Source organism: Notamacropus eugenii, chromosome 1, assembly GCF_028372415.1.
Source record: "Notamacropus eugenii isolate mMacEug1 chromosome 1, mMacEug1.pri_v2, whole genome shotgun sequence".
NCBI classification, from domain to species: domain Eukaryota; kingdom Metazoa; phylum Chordata; class Mammalia; order Diprotodontia; family Macropodidae; genus Notamacropus; species Notamacropus eugenii.
In genome coordinates this window covers 485,213,458-485,233,341 of record NC_092872.1, presented here as the reverse complement: position 1 = coordinate 485,233,341, position 19,884 = coordinate 485,213,458, and the positions used below count along the sequence as shown (strand labels likewise).

The 19,884-nt window shown below is 37.9% G+C and overlaps 1 protein-coding gene across 5 annotated transcripts in view; it reads left to right on the top strand.

Annotated features, from left to right (window-relative positions):
* CCDC180 (coiled-coil domain containing 180) overlaps positions 1–18,112 on the top strand; it is a 154,117-nt gene extending 136,005 nt beyond the window's left edge. For 4 of the 5 annotated variants that reach the window (XR_011972245.1, XR_011972244.1, XM_072632832.1 and 1 more), the window contains 2 exons: positions 3,813–3,948; positions 6,952–7,176. Coding sequence is in view for 3 of the 5 variants with exons in the window: in XM_072632832.1 (XP_072488933.1) it covers positions 3,813–3,948; positions 6,952–7,083 (268 nt within the window). In the remaining 2 variants the exon portion in view is untranslated. Of the gene's footprint in view, positions 1–3,812; positions 3,949–6,951; positions 7,177–17,309 lie in introns of those variants that run through there. The other variant, XM_072632833.1, reaches the window with a different exon arrangement.
* The last annotated feature ends 1,772 nt before the right edge of the window (positions 18,113–19,884 follow it).

Sequence of the window (19,884 nt, the reverse complement as noted above, 5' to 3'; positions counted from 1 at the left end):
GAAAGGCTTTCTCCCACAATGAGTCATCACCTTGGCATACATCAAAATCATGCAAAGTTGGCTGAAAAGATGTAGCAACAGAGATAAAATATTGTTCAATGACCTGCTAAGTATTAATCTCAAGCAAAGCTATAAGATAAGAAAACATATGCTCAACCAAAGGTGTTTGCTACTATCATACATGTCTAGCACAGAGTCCAAATTTAGAAGTGATTCCCTGTAGATGGCAAAGTTCTCCAGATGTTCTTATTTACAGATGACATTGTGCTGACTGCATTAATAACCTCCTAAATAATTAAAAAATATCCTCCTAAAAAATTCTAAAGAATATGGCTTAACTATCTATAAAGTAATCAATCCACTAGTATTTGTTAAATACTTACTATGTGCTAAGAAGTGAATGAAGAATGCTTGTTGGTGAGGAAATGTGCAATTGCATGGACGAGCTGTAGAGCTATTAGTACATCAATTTTGGACAGATACTACAGTTAAGTATAAACTAAATTTAGAGTTGAACTACAGGAAAAACTAAATCTCCTTTAGGAAATTATGGTTTCAATGAACCCAAGTTTCTAGCAGAAATAAAGGTCATCCTTTTTGGAGGAAGTACACAGCCCTCTATCACAGGGCTTAAAAGGCTCCATCTGCCCCTCAGTGTTCTAGCTCACCCTGAGGGATTGGGGCATCTCTTTTCTACTTTGCCTTTGGCTTGAGCCCTACCAGCAGTGTTCCCCCATTGTTAGGGGGCCAGTGACTTATATCCCATTCCATTTAAGTACTTAACATCAACTAGCTTTTATAAAAGGTTTGATGGTTGTCCTTCGTTCTTGAAGGGAGACCAAAATGACCTCTGTGTCTTAGAGTCAAGGTGCAGTGTGTCTGACTGTGGCCTATCAAACCAATATAAACTCAGAAGGCTTGACCACAAAGTCAGGCCCAAATAATCCACATGAACATTTGGAGCAGAGAGGTCTCTAAATTTGCACATGTAACGTTTTTTTTGAGGTTACTATAATTCTGCTTTGCTCATAGAGCACAGCATCTTCTTTGATGCAGGCACATTTACTTCCAAGATGTAGTAAAAACAAAGTATGTTATCCCTTCCAGGAACTGGGGGCTAAGAGTCCCTGAGATCTGGAAAATCTGCATAAAATTTTTTGGCCCTCCCTTCATATCAGAGAAGAAGTCTGAATTTTTTCTTTTTCTTTTATGGGGTGTTTACAGTATCTTAAAAGATAAAATATGCTGATCTTATATAATACTATATATATATATATATATATATATATATATATATATATATATATATATATATATATATATATATATATATATATATATATATATATATATATATTATGCATTTCTAAACTTTTTCTGTGAAATTTGTTGGCCTTTGTAGGTCACCCGTGGCTTCAACAAAACTCCCCAAAATTCCCATTTAATTTCTTATGCTGACCCACTATATATTGAAGCTGGGATGGGGAAAGTTGAGATCTGGAAGAATAACTGTATAAACAGTTTTCCTGAATGCTTTTGGGGGAGGGTGGTGGTGCATGCAGGGAGGGGGTGAGGCTGAAAACAGAGCAATAGGCTCAACTTAGATTACTTCCTATGTAACACTTGTCCCACCAAATTCATGTAGCCTGACTGCTAGATGAGTCCTTGTCTCAGATTCCACTGGCCTGTATTCCAAAAGTCAATTCTGAAGGTCATTTCTTGCTCCTTGGGACACTGATGTTGTTTGGTCTCTGGAATATTGGGATACCAAGGTGCCTTCTGGACCTTATGAACCTACAAGATTGTGAAAACTCCACTCTTTTAATCTAGGACAGAAAAAAAGGCAGAGGGCAAGGGCCAGATGACCTCAGAAGAAGAAGTCTCCAGAACCTTTTCTCTTTATAGTCTCATCTCTCGTTGGACTCTGTGGGGAAAAAAAGTCACTGAAGGTCATCCCCAAGAATTAATGAGGAAGTGAAAGTGAGTGATGCTGATCAGCCAAAAGGCTGACAGGTCTTTTTGAATGCCTCTACTTCCCCGTCTAGCTAGCAGACCTGATCCAGTTACAGAATGTCTACATACAAAAACATGCTACGCTGTCTTTCCAAGGCAGTACCTTTACATGTCCTTATGATTCTTCCAGAAACAAACTTGCTTGCCTCTCCAAGTGGAGAAACAACATCTCAGGCATTCTGCACATATTCCAGATGAATTTTCTGGAGTTTATGTGACTATGAAGCAGAAGTTCCCTGAAGAATAGAAACTAGGATTCACCCCAGATGAGACTGAGACATTACAAAGGAAGACTTGTGCTAGACAAAAGCTTCATAAAGGACAAGTGTTATCAGTTGAATGACAAAAAAAAAAACAAAAAGACCAGACCAATCACATAGCAAAAGCTGGGCTGCAGCTGTGGGGCCTTTGGACAAAAAAGAAAACACAAAAGCTCTTTTTTCATATACCAGATGTTGAATAGAACAACCCAAACAGAGAAGCTGGGACCTTCGTGGGGTCTTACAGAATGAATAAGACTAGGAGAAGAAAAGGGATGACACTGTTGGTGTGGGTAGGAGGTGGTCAGAAGTCACAGCATGAACAATTGCCTGGAAGTGAGAATGCTCAAGGAACTTTCTAGAGATGGCATGACTGGCCTGTCTTGCAATGCTGGATTCACATTGGAAATCATGTTAGGCAGGAAAGGTCGGTTGGGGCAAGATTATAGAGAGTTTTGACCATCAGGCTAAGGAGTTCAGATTTTATTTCGTAAACACTTTTTCTAAACAATTGAGAGTGGCATCTGGGTCAGAAGATACCATCTTCCATCTGTTTCCCAGCCTTTACCAGGACACTTGTCTTGCTCATCCTAGCCTAAATAAATCATTGTACTTAAAATCCTGAGGAACAGTAACTAGCTTCTTTTTTGGTCATTGTCGTTTGTTTATTAATTTATTGCTATCTTGGGGGCTGTTTTGACATGATAGATTCATCTCCACAAACAGGCAAACACCTTTAAAAATATACTCCAAAAGAACATTTTGCTAATTTTCAAACTCTCTATATGTGTTAGTAATAGCTCTAAGCTGTTTGAGAGAAGTGATTTGGTCCTATAATTCTTTGTCCTTTTCACAGTATTGAGAACAGTGCTATGCATATAGAAGACAATAAAAATGTGCTAAATTAAAAAAAATATGCTCCATGAAAAGTTATTAGTTAGCAGAGATGATAGAGATGGATATATTAACTTTGACAGTATGGTTCTAAGCTGACCGCTGTATTTAACTGAAGTTTAATTATGACTCCACATTGTCAATTATTTGGTGTAACTATTGTGTATATTTATTCTTTTGGCTGTTTTCTTCATTATCATTTAAAAACATTTTCCCATATTTCTCTGAATTCTTTATATTTACATTCACTTATCTTATGGACCAGTAATATCCATTACATTAATCTACAATAATCTTCAGTCATTGACCATGTATATTGTTTTCAGTTTTTTGTTATTATAAACAAGGCTTCTAATGAACACATACGTGCACGTGATGTTTCTTTTCTTGTTGTCAATAACCTCCTTGGGCTGTCATATTAGTAGTATGATCTCTGGGTCAAAGGATGTGAGTAATTTAATAGCGTTTCTTGCCTTATTCCAAATTGTTTTCTAGAAAGGATGAATCGATTTACTATAAGCTTTTTAAGTAAGGGACAAACAAATATTGACTGCAAAGGACATTAGGTTTGTATCTTTAGGTGTCACTGATGAGAAATTCAAAATAGAGGCCATTGCCATATTTTAAATGCATTCTTGTTCCCAGGAAGTGGCCAGGAATCATCCCTACACCATTCACCATCCACAACAAAATTTACGTCAGAGCAGCACCTCCGATAATAACCACCAAAAGCACCCTGGGCCACTATGCAGTAGTGGAAGCAAGAGATGTTGTATACTTGGTGAGTGCAGGGAAATTGTTTGAAAGGGACACCGAAATTTGCTTCAATTCTTATAAGGATCTTGGAAGAAGGGATGGAGGGGTGATGATATGTACAGTGATTAAGAGTGATAACTTTTAAACAGAGAAGTGAATATTAGACAATTTGAGGAATACAATTATCCCTTCCATATAGTAGGGTTAGGGGCAAGGCAGCCCTGTGATCTGGAAAATCCATGTAAAATTTTTTGACCCTCCATTTGTACCAGACAAGAAGTCTGAAGTATTATGGTACTAAAAGATAAAATATGCTGATATTAAACAATTCTATACAAATATTTGATGCATTTCTGAATTTCTAAACTTTTTCTATGTTATCTTCTGGCCTTCTCATGATCTTTGTGGCTTACCCAAAACTTCCCCAAAATTCCCATTTAATTCCTTATGCTAACCTGTGATAGTTCGAAATTATGATGGTACAAGTCACAATGTGGAAGGGCTAAGTGTACTAACAACTAGGGGATAAAAGGGAAGGCTTCCCACAGGAGGTAGCACCTGAGATAAACCTTGATGGAAGTGAAGGATTCTAAGAGGTGACAGGTAAGAGTAATTGTCTTTCCTCAATCAGGTAAGCTCAAATAAGAAGTGAAATTTATCTGCATTCCCCAAGCAGAACCCCATGAGGACAGACCAGCTGCGTACTAAGTAGGTGGCGAGGGCTAAGTCATCCTGAGATCACACATTTATGACACGTTTACTGTAAAGGAAATAAACTACATACCTATAACAGAGAGAGACAGCATGGCTTCGTGAGCTGTGTGCTAGTGAATAAGTGTTTTAACAACTGGCTCTCATAGACACGACACATTTCTGAATTTAACCTGCATTGTTAACATTTTCTCCATCACCTAAGTCCATGCAATCAACAATAAATCAAGGCCTGTTTTGTAGCAGTTCTCGATTTCTGTGGTGTAAATGCTCACACTGGAAATGTAAGAATCTGTCTCAGAAGCATGTAGTGTCCGGCTCTGGCATGCCCTAGGTGCAGCGGCTAAAGAGATGATTTCAAAGACAGGAAGAGTTGGTAGGTTGAGTGCCTGCTCTGACACATACTGGCTGAGTGACCTTGGAAAAGTTACTTAACTTCTCAGTGTCCTAGAGCAGTGATGTCCAACTCAAGTAGAAATGGGAATCCCTTTAGTCTGTATCTTGACTTAGAAAACCACAAATTAACATTATCTTAGCTGTATAGCATTTTTATTTATTTTATTAAACATTTCCTAAATTACATCCTAGTCTGGTTCCTACCTCACTTGAGAGTTTTGCTGGCCATGAGTTTAACACCTCTAAACTAGATGAGCGCTCTCTACAATTTTAAGTTGCAGAAAAGGGGCCATTTTGTTTTGGGAGAGGGTTTCCTCACCTGGACATTCTCTATGCCAGTGAAATCACAGATCTAAACGTCATCCCCATCCCTATGCATATGATAGAAAGTTGACTATACAATATAAGTCACATACCAACTCTTTGGAGCAGCTCTGACTGGAAATCTGACCAGTGTGCAATACAAAGTAGTCATAAGAGCCCTGGATTTGGAGTCACAAGATTCTATGTGACTTTGCACAAATTACTTAAATCAGTCTGTCAACAAAAGTCTACTACATGTCAGGTACTATGACAGGAAATGGGATCAAAAATCAAACTCCCCAGACTCAAGGAACTTATATTCTTCCAGAGGAGAAACAACATACATGTACACACACATATATACACACATATACATTATAAGTATATATATGCATAAAGCAAATTAATATAAGGTATATGGGAGGAGGATCAAGAAATGTTTCCTGTAGAAAGCAGCATTTCAACTGTTTTGAAGGAAACAAGGGATTCAACTAGGCAATGAGGAGAAGGGAATGTATTGCAGGAATAAGGAAGAGTCAGTGTAAAGGTACCAGAGATGCTGTGTCCTGTGTGAGGAACAAGAAGGCTGCCAGCCTCGTCTGAGTAATATATAACACAATTGGACCAGTAGGTTGGGGCCAAGTTGTAAAGAGCTTTAAAATCCAACCAGAGGAGTTTGCATTTGGTCCTAAAGGCAATAGGGAATCATTAGAATATTTCAAGTGATGAATAACAATTAGAGCTGAGTTATGAAAAAAATCACTTTGACAACTGGGTGGAAAATGAATTGGAGAGGCAGGCTCATTATTAGACTTTTGCAATAGTCCCAGAGAAAAGTGATAAAGGACTGAAATAAGGTGGTAGTCATGAGAGTAAAGGGAGAGATACAGGAGATTTTATTGAAGTGGAGACTTCTACAGAGATCTGGCAACTGGCTGGCTGCATAGAGTGAGGGAGAATGAGGGTAAGGTCTCAGCCTCCTTGTCCCAAAATGAAGTATAATACAAACTGCCCTCTCTGTTTCCCAGGGCCCTTGTTCAGGATCTGCTCAGATAATACATACAAGTGATTTATAAGCCTTAGGACAACATACAAATGTAAGCCGGAGGCCAGAGAGCTGGATTTCCCTCCCTTGACTTATTTTTCAGGAATAAATTGGGAACCCCCTTCCCATTAGTCCTATTTTGCATTCACCTCATTAGCTACAAATGCTATCATTAGACATTTTCCTTTATGCCATGCTTTCAGATGCATCCTATCACATGGTTTTAACATGTGATAAACAATGAAATTCAGCACTGGTACAACCTTGCTAGAAAGTTCATCTGAACAGGGTGTGTGTGTGTGTGTGTGTGTGTGTGTGTGTGTGTGTGTGTGTGTGTGTGTGTGTGTGTGTGTGTGTGTGTGTAACATTTGATAGCTAATCAGAATATGCTGCTATGGGCACTGAGAGGAAGGTTGGGTAGGGTGATGGTTGCCTTGGGTGCCCACTGCTTGCTGCCTGCTGAATAGGGTCTAGGCTAGGCTAAGTAGTCAGAGATAGGAGAGGGAAAACTGATGAGTAAGGGAAGATGATAGTTTTCCTAATATGATCTCTTTCCTCTGCTTTGATCCCCAGAAATATTTGGAGAAATTACAGTTGGATCTGAACAAGATTAAAGAAGAAAAGGATATCCAGCTTAACCAAGCTGAGAGTTGGAAGGGCTGGTGGAATAACTCAGTAAAAACCATTAAGAGGTTGTATCCATAACCCCTTCAGATCCTTTTCTTATTTATGTCCTTAGGTTTAAGAAATATTGAAATTTTTGTCCTATAAATAAAAATGTGGTTACACTAGTCTTGACAGTTGTGTCCATCACTGTGCTGGGAAGGGTTATTGTTTTTGAAATTTCATGAGTGACCAGACTACAAGTGATCCTCCCTGATGGAGCAGACACTGTCCAGCTCATCAGTAGTCCAGTACAATGAACAGAATTACAGATGGAAGGGACATCTGAGGACATCTAGTGTAACCTTCCTCACTTTCACAGGTGAGGAAACTGAAGTCCATAAAGACTTGACTAAGTGTTAGAGCTAAGGGATGAACCAAGCTCCTCTGATTCCAAATTTAGTATTCTTTTCATTGAGTGAATGAAAGCAATGTTTAAAAAATGGCAGGAAAGGTAAGTTAATCAATCATTTTTTTTCAAATTTCAGATGACAGTGCTTGATGATTTTATAACAAATTTTACATGATCAAAGGAAGTAGAGTATTCCACATTTTGACTCTTAATATCACATTCATAGATGTGATTATAGAGGAGTTATTTTTAAATGGCATTAAAGGACACCAGAAGAAGGTCAGCTAGGTGACACAATGGCTGCAGCAGCAGCTCTGGAGTCAGGAAGACCTGAGTTCAAATCAAGCCTCAGACACTTTACTGTGTGACCCTGGGTATGTGACCCAATTGCCTCCCCCTGCCCCCCAGATCCAAACAATCACCCAAGAAACTCATCTATATTATACCTAGGCTGTATAGAGATCTATGCCAGCAATAGATTGAAATATTGAAATATCAAATCACAATGAGGGGAAGTCATAAGGTGTAGAAAAAATACTGCATTCTATTAAGAACAAAAACTGTGACCAAAAGAATATCAGTAAGCACCAACCAACATGCCTATTTCTCCATCTATGTAAAATATTTTAAGTATAATATACACAGGAAAATATTAATAGGGGATGTGGGCTTTTTGAAAACATTCCACAAGAGACTCCAATTTACTGAAAAAGATAGAAAATACAAAATTCTACTCTTTGTTGAATATTTAAAAAAATTGGTTCAGTAGAGCAAAACATCCTTTTGAAGACTTTCTTCCAACAAGGTATCTCTCATGCATACATCAAAATTATATAACAAACTTTGAAAGATAAAAATGAAGATAATTCTGTTCACAACCAACCTCTGCTAATTAAAAACACATAAAGCAGCTCACTCAGTGGTAGCCACTAGCACTTGCAGGCTACTTTTGGACATTCTCCCTTTTTCATTTCCTGCCTATAATCAAATGAAAAAATATTCTAAATCACTATTGATTAGAGAAATGCAAATTAGAACAACTCTGAGGTACCACCTATCAGATTGGCTAATATATCAGAAAGGGGAAGTAATAAATGTTGGAGAAGATGTGAGAAAAGGACCCACATATACAAAAATATTTATAGCCTGCTCTTTTTGTGGTGACCAAAAGCTAGAAATTAAGGAAATGCCCATCAGTTGGGGAATGGCTGAATAAGTTGGAGTATATGAATGTAATGGAATACTATTGTGATATAAGGAATAATGAACAGGTAGACTTCAGAAAATCCTGGAGAGACTTATATGAACTGATACTGAGTGAAATGAGCAGAACCAGGAGAACATTGTTCACAGAGACAGCCACAGTGTCAATGACTGATTTTGATAGACTTAGCCATTCTCAGCAATACAAGGACCTAAAACAATGCCAAAGGACTCATGCTGGAGAATGCCATCCACATCCAGAGAAAGAACTACGGACTTGGAATGCAGAGTGAACCAGACAATTTTCTTTTTGATTTATTTTGGGTTTTTTTTTCTTTCTCATGGTTCAATATAATTCTTCTATGCAACATGACTAATGTGAAAATGTGTTTGATAGGAATGTATTTGTAGAGTCCATATCAGATTATATGTCATCTTGGGAAGGGAGGACAGAAGGAAGGAAAGAAAATTTAAAATTATGGAAGTGAATGTTGAAAACTAAAAATAAATAAATTGGACAAAAAGAAAGCACAGCCCTGGACATAGCATCATGAAAATGAAGACTATCAGTTAAAAGATCTCTTCTGGATCTATTTTCCAGGTCAATTTTCCCCCAATGAGATGCTTCACATTCTCTTCTATTTTTCCCATTCTTTTTATTTTGTTTTATTGTTTCTTGATATCTCATAGAGTCACTAGCTTCTACTTGCCCAATTCTAATTTTTAAGGAATTATTTTCTTCAGTGAGCATTTGTACCTCCTTTTCCATTTGGCTAGTTCAAGGAGAAAATACTGCAAGCAACCAGAAAAAAAAGCATTTCCAATATCATGGAGCCACAGTCAGGATAACATAGGATAAGATTTAGCAGCTTCTACTCTAAAGGAGCAGAGGGCTTGAAATATGATATTCCAGAAGTCAACCAACCTATCTACTGAAACTGAATATAACCCTTCCAATGGAAAAAATGGATATTCATTGAAATAGAGGACTTTCAAGCATTCCTGATACAAAGAACAAAGCTAAACAAGAAATGTAATTTTCAAATACAAGACTCAAGAGAAGAATAAAAGGTAAACAGAAAAGAGAACACAAAGGATTCAATAAGGTTAAACTGTATACATTCCTACATGGGAAGAAGATTCTTATTCTTAAGAACATTATCTATATTAGGGCAATTAGAGAATACATAGACAGAGGGTTTGAGTATAAGTTGGTTATGATTGGATGATAACCAAAAGCGATTAAGAGATGAGAAAGAGGATTGTACTGGAAAAGAGGGAAGGGATCAGTAGAACAGGGTAAATTATATTATGACTAGGTGCAAAAGACTATTACCATGAAGGGAAAGATGGGGGGGAGGCACAGATGGCAGGCAACATTAGAACCTTACTCTCATCAGAATTGGCTCAAAGAGGGAATAACATATACACTTAGTAGGGTATATAAATGTATCTTACCCTATAGGGAAGTAGGAGGGGAGAGGGATCAGAGAAGTGGGGGGCAGGGACTGATAGAAGGGTGCTGGTGATCAGAAGCAAAACACTTGTAAGGAGGGATCATGAAAGGAGAGAGAGAAGGATAAACAGGGAAAAAGTAAGATGGAGGGAAATACACAGCAATGATAACTGTAAGTGTGAATATGATGAATTTACCCATAAAACAGAAGCAGATAGCAGAGTGGATTGAAAATCAGAATTCTACAATACACAAGGAACACATTTGAAGCATAGACACACACAAAGTAAAAGTAAGGGACTGGAGTAGAATCTATTATGCTTCTGCTGAAGTAACAAAAAGCTGGAGGTAGCAATCATGATCTCAGACAAAGCAACAGCAAAAAATAGATCTAATTTAAGGAAGTAAGGCAGGAAACTGCATCTTGCTAAAAAGTACCATGGACAATGAAGTAATATCAATACTAAACATACATGCACCAAATACCATAGCATCCTAATTTAAAAAAAAAAATTTCATCCAAATTTTTTAAGAAGTTAAATGAGTTACAGGAAGAAATAGACAGAAAAAGTAAATGAGTGGGGGACTTCAACTTTGCCCTCTCAGAGCTAGATGAATCTAACCAAAAACTAAGAAAGAAGTTAAGGAGATGGATAGAATTTTAGGAAAGTTAGATATGATAGAACTCTGGAGAAAATTGAACAAAAATAGAAATGGACTTTCATAAAAACTGACCAAGTATTAGAGCCTAAAAACTTCACAACCAAATGCAGAAAAGCAGAAATATTAAATGAATCCTTTTTAGATCATAATGCAATAAAAATTACATGCAATAAATTGCAATGGAAAGATAGGTTAAAAATTAAGTAGAAACTAAATCTAATCCTAAAAAATGAGTGGGTTAAAGAAAAAAATCACAGAAACAATAATTTCATTAAAGAGAATGACAATGAGATAACACAACAAAATTTATGGAATACAGCCAAAGCAATACTTAGAGAACACAATAGAGAAAGAGCAGATGAATGAATGGGGCATGCAATTAAAAAAAATAGATAAAGAACAAATTAAAAATCTCCAATTAAACACCAAATTGGAAGTCATGAAAATCAAAGGAGAGATGAATTAAATGGAAAGTAAGAAAATCGTTGGACTGGTAAAACTAGAATCTGGTTTTATGAAAAAACATCAAATAACATTAAATAATTAACCACTGGTTAATTTGATTTAAAAAAGAAGAAAACCAAATTACCAACATCAAAAATGAAAAGGGTGAATTCACCATAATGAAGAGGAAATTAAAGCAATTATTAGGAGCTATTTTGGCTAACTACGTGCCAATTAATCTGACAATCTGACAATCTAAAATGGATGAATATTTACAAAAATAAAAATTGCTTTGATTAACAGAAGAGGAAATAGAATACTTAAATAACCCCATCTTAGAAGATAGAAATTGAAGGGGGCAGAGCCAAGATGGCAGAGTAACAGCACCAACTTTCTAGAGCACTACCCCCAAGTCCAGCCAAATATCTCTAAAAAATGGCTCTAAACAGAACCCACAGAATGATGGAGTGAAGCAAATCTCCAGCCCAGGACAGCCTGGAAGGTCACTGGAAGTGCCACAGTGGGGGCAGGATGCAGGGCCACGCTGGCACAGACAAGACCTGAGCAGTCCTTTGGGAGTCTGAATCTCTCTCACTTGTGGTGGTTTCCAGACTTCAGTACCCCAAAATGCTGAGGATAAATTGGAAAGTCAGTGGAAGAAGCCTGTGGGATCAGTACAGGAGAGTGGATAGGTCCAACCCCAGCCCCAGGGCAACAGAGGCAGGAAGGGATGGAGGAACCCACAGCAGCCACAGCAGCAGCACTGGCAGCTGCAGCCACTGTTTCTGGAGATCTAGGCCCACAGACTGTGGGGGGATTGAGCAACTGACAGTATGCCCCCTCCCCCCCCCCGCCCAGAAGCAGAGAACTACCTTGACAAAGAGCTCAAAAGTCAAGTAAATGGCTGCAGAAATGAGCAAAAACTGGAAAAAGAATCAGACTATAGACTCTTACTTTGGTGACAAGGAAGATCAAAGCATGCAAACAGAACAAAACAAAGTCAAAACTCCTCCATCAAAAGCCTCCAAGAAATATATGAATTGGTCTCAGGCCATGCAAGAGCTCAAAAAGGATTTTGAAAATCAAGTGAGAAGTAGAGCAAAAATTGGCAAGAGAAATGAGAGTGATCCAAGAAAATCATGAAAAACAAGTCAGCTACTTGCTAAAAGAGACTCAAAAAATGCTGAAGAAAATAACATTTTAAAAAACAGACTAGCCCAAATGGCAAAAGAGATCCAAAAAGCCAATGAGGAGAAGAATGCCCTAAAAAGCAGAATTGCCCAGATGGAAAAGGAGATCCAAAAACTCACTGAAGAAAATAATTCCTTAAAGATAAAAAAGGAGCAAATGGAAGTGAATGACTTTATGAAAAATCAAGAAATTATAAAACAAAACCAAAGGAATGAAAAATAGCAGACAATGTGAAATATCTTATTGGAAAAACAACTGATCTGGAAAATAGATCCAGGAGAGATAATTTAAAAATTATGGGACTACCTGAAAGCCATGATCAAAAAAAGAGCCTAGACATCATCTTTCATGAAATTATCAAGGAAAACTGCCCTGATATTCTAGAACCAGAGGGTAAAATAAATATCGGAAGAATCCACTGATCACCTCCTGAAAGAGATCTGAAAAGAAAAACTCCTAGGAATATTGTAGACAAATTCCAGAGTTCCCAAGTCAAGGAGAAACTATTGCAAGCTGCCAGAAAGAAATAATTCCAATATTATGGAAATACAATCAGGAAAACACAAGATCTAGCAGCTTCTATACTAAGGAATCAAAGGGCTTAGAAAATGATATTCCAGAAGTCAAAGGAGGTAGGATTAAAACCAAGTATCATCTACCCAGCAAAACTGAGTATAATACTTCAGGGGGAAAAAAATGGTCATTCAATGAAATAGAGAACTTTGAAGCATTCTTGATGGATGAAAATACCAGAGCTGAATAGAAAATTTGACTTCCAAACACAAGAATCAAGAGAAGCATGAAAAGGTAAACAGAAAAGAGAAATCATAAGGGATTTACTAAAGTTGTTTACATTCTACATGGAAAGATAGTACTTATAACTCTTGAGACTTTACTCAGTATATGGGTAATTGCAGAGATTATACACATATAGACAGAGGACACAGAATGAGTTGAATAGGAAGGGATTATATCTAAAAAAAATTAAGGGGTGAGAGAGGAATATATTGGGAGGAGAAAGGGAGAAATGGAATGGGGCAAATTATCTCTCATAAAAGAGGCAAGAAAAAGCTTTTTCAATGGAGGGGAAAAGGGGAGAAGTTAGAGGGAGACATCATCACATTTGGCTTAAGGAGGGAATGACATGAATACTCAATTTGGTATGAAAATCTATCTTATATACTACAGAAAAGTAGGGGAGACCCTTTAGAGGATAAGTGGGTTGTGGGGGGCGATGATAGAAGGGACAGCAAATGGGAGGAGGGGATAATTAGAAGTAAACACTCTTGGCGAGGGACAAGATCAAAAGAGGGAATAGAATAAATGGGGGACAGGATAGGATGAAGGGAAATATAGTTGGTCTTTCACAACATGACTTTTATGGAAGTCTTTTGCTTAACTACACATGTATAGCCTATATTGAATTGCTTGCCTTCTCAGTGGGAACAGGTGGGGAGGGAGGAAGGGAGAGAAGTTGGAACTCAAAGTTTTAAAGGCAAATATTAAAAATTGCTTTTACTTGCAACTGGGAAATAATAAATACAGGTAATGGGGTATAGTAATCCATCTTGCCCTACAAGAACATAGTGGGAAAGGGGATGAGAGAATCAAGGGGTGTGATAGAAGGAAGGGCAGATTGGGGGAAGGGGTAATGAGAATGCATGGTGTCTTGCAGTAGGGGGAGGGGAGGGATGGGAAGAAAATTTGGAACTCAAAATCTTGAGGAAACTAAAAATAATTTTTTAAAAAGAAAAATAAAATTTAAAAAAAAATAGATGACAGAAATTGAACAAGCCATCAGTGAACTTCCAAAGGAAAAATCCCCAGGGCCAGATGAATTCACAAGTGAATTCTGCCAAACATTTAAAGAACAATTAAATCTAATACAACATAAACTATTTAGAAAAATAGGTAAAGAAGGGGTCCTACCAAATTCCTTTTACAACACAAATATTATGTTGATACCTAAACTAGGGTGAGCAAAAATGGAGAAAAAACTATTGACCAATTTCCCTAATGAATATTGATGCAAAAATTTTGAATAAAATACTAGCAAAGAGATTACAGCAATATATCACAAGGATCATACACTATGACCAGGTAGGGTTTATACCAGGAATGCAGGGCTGGTTCAGTATTAGAAAAGCTATCAGCATAATTGACCATATAAATAACAAAACCAACAGAAGTCATATGATTATCTCAATAGATGCAGAAAAAGCTTTTTGACCAAGTACAACACCTATTCCTAATTTTAAAAAATACTAGAGAGCATAGGAATAAATGGAGCCTTCCTTAAAATGATAAGGATCTATCTAAAACTATCAGCAAGCATTATCTGTAATGGGGATAAGCCAGAAGTCTTCTTAGAGGTGAAGCAAAGATGCCCATTCTCACTACTATTATTCAGTATTATACTAGAAATGTTAGCTATGACAATGAAAAGAAAAAGAAATTGAAGGAATTAGCATAGGCAATGAGGAAATGAAATAATCACTCATTTCAGATGATATGTTGGTACATTGAGAGAATCCTAGAGAATCAACTAAAAAACTAGTTGAAATGATTAACAGCATTACAAAGTTTCAAGATACAAAATAAACTCACATAAATCATCAGCATTTCTATGTATTATCAACAAAGTCCACCAGGAAGAGATAGAAAGAGAAATTTCATTTAACCATCTGTAGACAATTCAAAACACTTGTGAGTCTACCTGCCAAAATAAACACAGGAATTATAATCACGGGTTAAGCAAAAAGGTCCATTATCACCACTATCATTCAATACTGTACTAGAAATTTTAGTTACAATAATAATGGAAGAAAAAGAAATTAAAGGCATTAGAATAAGCAATGAGGAAACAAAACTACTGCCCTTTGCAGAGGATATGATGGTATACTTAGAGAATTCTAGAAAATCAACTAAAAAACTAGTTGAAATAATGAACAACTTTAGAAAAGTTGCAAGATACAAAATAAACCCACAGAAATTATCAGCATTTCTATATATTACCAACAAAGTTCAGCAGCAAGAAATAAAAAGAGAATTTCCCTTTAAAACAACTGTAGACAATATAAAATACTTGGGAGTCTACCTGCCATGATAAACCTAAGAACTATATGAATACAATTACAAAATACTTTTCATACAATAAAATCAGATCTAAACAACTGGAAAAATAGCAATTGTTTGAGGGTAGGCCAAACCAGTATAACAAAAGTGAAAATTCTACCTAAATTAATTTGCTTATTCAGTGCCATACCAATAAAACTATCAAAAAAAGCTAGAAAAAAATAACAAAACTCATCTGGAAGAACTAGTTTGAATATCAATTAATAAAAAAACTGTGCAGGAAAGCAGCCTAACTGTGTCAGATTTCAAACTGTATTAGAAAGTAGTAATCATCTACTCTGTCATCTACTACTATATCAGTCTGGTACTGGCTATGAAATAGAAATGGTGAGTCAGTGAAATAGAGCAGGTACACAATAGTAAATTAGCATATGGGCTGAATAGATTAGGTACCCAGCAGTAAATGAACATAGTAATCTAGGCACAATGGCAGAGTGTCAAAATTTTCTGGACCCCTACTTCCTGGATTCTGAATTCCTGCATCCAGGTCTGTAGAAGCAACGACTTAGACTCATGACCACTGCACCTACTCTCAACCACATGGTCAAAGGCAAGAAACTACGCAGCCAAGTAGTAAGAGTTTCTTCTAATCTTAGTTTTCTAGAGAGAGATGAGGAATTCCTGAGTTGCACTATTCTTGGGGTTGTGTCCCTAGTAACCTCAGGTTCTTTTTCCTTCTGGAGAAGGTGGGGAATGGGGACAGAAAGGGAGGAGTTGTCAAGGTCTTAAGACGATATCATAAGGTTCAATGTTTTATGGATTTCTTAGGTGAAAATGGGTCTCACCAGAATAGTGGAAGGTTCTTTGTCTAGCAGTTCCAGTGAATTTCCCTTCCAGGAGGAATCTAAGTATTTGGGATAGTATCATAAGATTCAATGTTCCAGGGTAAAAGTAGGTCTCACCAGAATATCAGGAGGTGACTCCTCTAGGAACCTTAAATTCATCTTCTGAAAATACAAGGTATTATTCTGAATTTGGGGGTCTACATATAGCCCTGGCAGGAAGGTGGGGACTCATCAAAACAGGAAGAGAATTATATCAGTTTTTATGGACTGCTGGAGTCTTCTGTGCAGTACAATAAAGGCAATTCTGTACCCAACATGCATATATTTATCTTGAGTGTTTATATGGGCACTAGGGATTCTTTTACCCACATTATGGTCATCTAGACAGGAGCTATATTCTAGCCGTATTCTAATTTCTCAGAGACAATTCTGGCTGAGGGCAAAATAAGGCAAAAAGATGTGATGTTTGGACTGACCCCAAAGATTGAATCTGATCCATATAAGCACATATCTTAGAATGCTGGTTTATGGGTTTGGTTTCTTTGTTGGTCTTAAGAGCCCAGGGCTTGGAATCCCAAGATCTCGGAATCCCAAGATCTCAGAGGAACAATTAGCTGTGTGATTTTAAACTGTTTCTTCCTCTACAAAATAACTCAATAATCTCTAAGGTCTCTCCTAGCCATTCTATGTCCTAAAGTCCCTTTCCGGTTAAATATTCCATGATCTCTAATTATTTTCAGCTCTGACAGGCTCTGATTCTTTTTACCAAGCTCTGTGCTAGAAATTTAGGTAGGTACTAACAAGTGAAAGAGGGAGCCTCAGTTTTCTAAGCAGCACCTACATTTGGCCTGTCTCCTCTGGAGAAACAGGAAATAAATTTGATTAGTAAGCATCATAGCCCTCGACCTGGCCAGTCCTCTCCCTTTTCACCTGCGGCTCTCCCCACAGGGCTGAACTGTGCCAAACACCTTTTTCATGAGCAGCAGCCTTTGCTTTCTATAAGACAAATGTCCTATACTTAGCTGTTTACTCTAAACAGGATGAAGACTTGGAGAGTCCCTTCTGCTGGTCACAAAGAAGGCTATGGAGGCTGAGATTGCGGTGAGAGCTGAATGAGCAAGAGCTGCCACCTCCTGTCACCTGGGGAAATATCAGCTGACAAAAATGACATTGGAGCTTGCCTGCAGGGGGTGGGAGGGGGAAGGAACAGAAGGGTAGAACGTGTTTGGGAGAAAATCTGTGCTGGGAGGGCAAGAAAACAGGAGTGATAAGAGGGAAAGAGCTGCAATTGAATGCCCTAAGGCCCTAAAAAAGATCTTCCCTACCTTCAGAATAATAATAGCATGGCATAGAGATTAAAGAGCTGAGCTTGCAGGAAGACCTGGGAAAGTCAGTGCCTTAGGACAGAGGGGTCAGACATGCTGCCCAGGCTGTGTGTGGCCCACAACACCCCAGAGTACAGCTGGAATCAGATTAAAAGGTGATTTTTTTTTTCTTTTTACCTCATCCATGTTGATAGTGGGAGCTTACACACTGATGATGGTGGCACGGTGCTTTCCTGCAAGTAGTAATCACAAGGTCATGAGCCTGTTCACTCCTTTTGGGAGGCATTGTTGACTAGTTTAGTTTTGACTACAAAACTTATGCCAGCTTCAAGGCACTCCCCATCTCCAGAATAATATATATCCAGCTCTGACTTCGCTAAGCTAGTCTTCATTTGCCAGCCTTATTTTGTTCAGGGTTGCTATTTGGATGCAATACTTGCTGAGTTCTCTCGCAACAAGAGCTGTTTGTCTTTCAGATCTACTGGATTTCATGTTGTCCATAAATATATTCCATATACCTAGGGTGAGTGGAATCATCTTTGCAAAATTTTTGTACAATTTTTTTTTGTATTTCAATCACAAGGTGGGATTCCTACATGGCAGGGTAAGCAGGTCAGGATTAGGTGAAGCAGATCATTTTAGGGCACCTTTTCTTCCTTCCTCACACCAGGAGGTGAGCAGTAGAATTCTTAAAAGGCTGCTCAGATACCCATGGAGCTTCCAAATCCCACTGATGCTTCAGACCAGTGAGAAGACAACCCTACCGCCTGGGCATGGGTTGTACAGGGTTGTAATTAGTTTCCAGTGTATCCACACCTACTTTGTCACTTGCCTGCTACCACAGGGTTTTGAAGTAGTTAAGAATGGTAAAATGGTATGGATGATGACTTTTGATTCGTGCATAAGTTGGATTTAAGATTTAAGTGAGGTAGAATTGCTCAAAGTCTTTACCTCACTTTCTTTTCTGGAGTCACTGGAGTCCAAAGGTGAGACAAAAGACAGAATGACAGGAGATGGTCCAGGATGCAGTGGATGACCTTGGTGTCTTCAATGTCTGACCAAGCTCTAAGCATCCCACAGCACCTGCTTCAGCTACTTTCTTGGCTGCTGAAATAAATTGTTTTCATCCACCCATTCCATCAGAAGTCTTTGTATGTTTGGGGTAGACACCCCCTAACTCACTGACAGATTTGAGACCCCTCAGTTACCCTCAACCTGGTTTAGTCCATCTTCCAAAGTGGTTTACCAGGGTGTGGCCACTGTGCGTGTCATAGCTTCTTGAAGCCACAGATGTGAGTTAGGTGAATCAAACGGACAACAAAGATGAATGATCAGCCCTGGAAAGGGCTCAGTAGTTCTCATACCAGAGGTACTAGTCTTCCATGAATACCCCATACACTCCAACACTTAGCATAGTGCCTGGCACATAGTAGGTGCTTAATAAATGTTTATTAATTGGTTTATTAATTTTCCTGGTGATTATCTCATTTGAGCCTCACTATAGTTTTGTGAAGGAGGGATAGGAATTATTGTCCCAAATGTACAAGAGAAGAAATTGAGATCCAGTGATAGGAAGTGATTTGTTCAAATTTTACCATTAATAAGTAACAGAACCAAGAACTTAGCCCATGGCCTCCTGACCCCTTGTCCATTCTCCTTTCCACTATACTATACAAAAATAGTACATATAAAATCCTCCCTCCTGTAATATCCTCAAGTCTCTGAAAGAACTTTGTTGTTTCTCAGTTTCCAAATTTGCTTTAGTTGCTCATCCAGAACTACAATATTATTAATATTCACTCAACTAACATCGAGTACTTACTGTGAGCAGAAGCCTGTGCTTGTCGCTATAGCAATATAAGGTAGTACAATAAAATGAAGAAAAAGTCATTTCAACAAGCATATATTAAGTCATTAAAATAAGCCAGGTTGGAAGTTGAGGGATGCCCATTAATTGGGGAATGACTGAACAAACTATGGTATATGAGTATAATGGAATGGTTGTTGTCCTTCATCTTCAAAGAGGACAAAATGACATCACCATTGTAAAGTGAAATTTCAGTGTGTCTGACTGTGGCTGATAAGACCAATATGAATTCGGAATGCTCTACCACAGATTGGGTACAGATAGTCTATTTGAATATTTGGGGTGGATATCCCAAATTTGCACATCCTGCATTTACTTTGTGCTGTCCAAATTCTGCTTTGCTCAAAGAACACAGCACCTTTTTCTTATGTGGGCACTCCATGCTGAGCGGTCTTGTGCCAGTGTCTCCCATGTTGCACAGT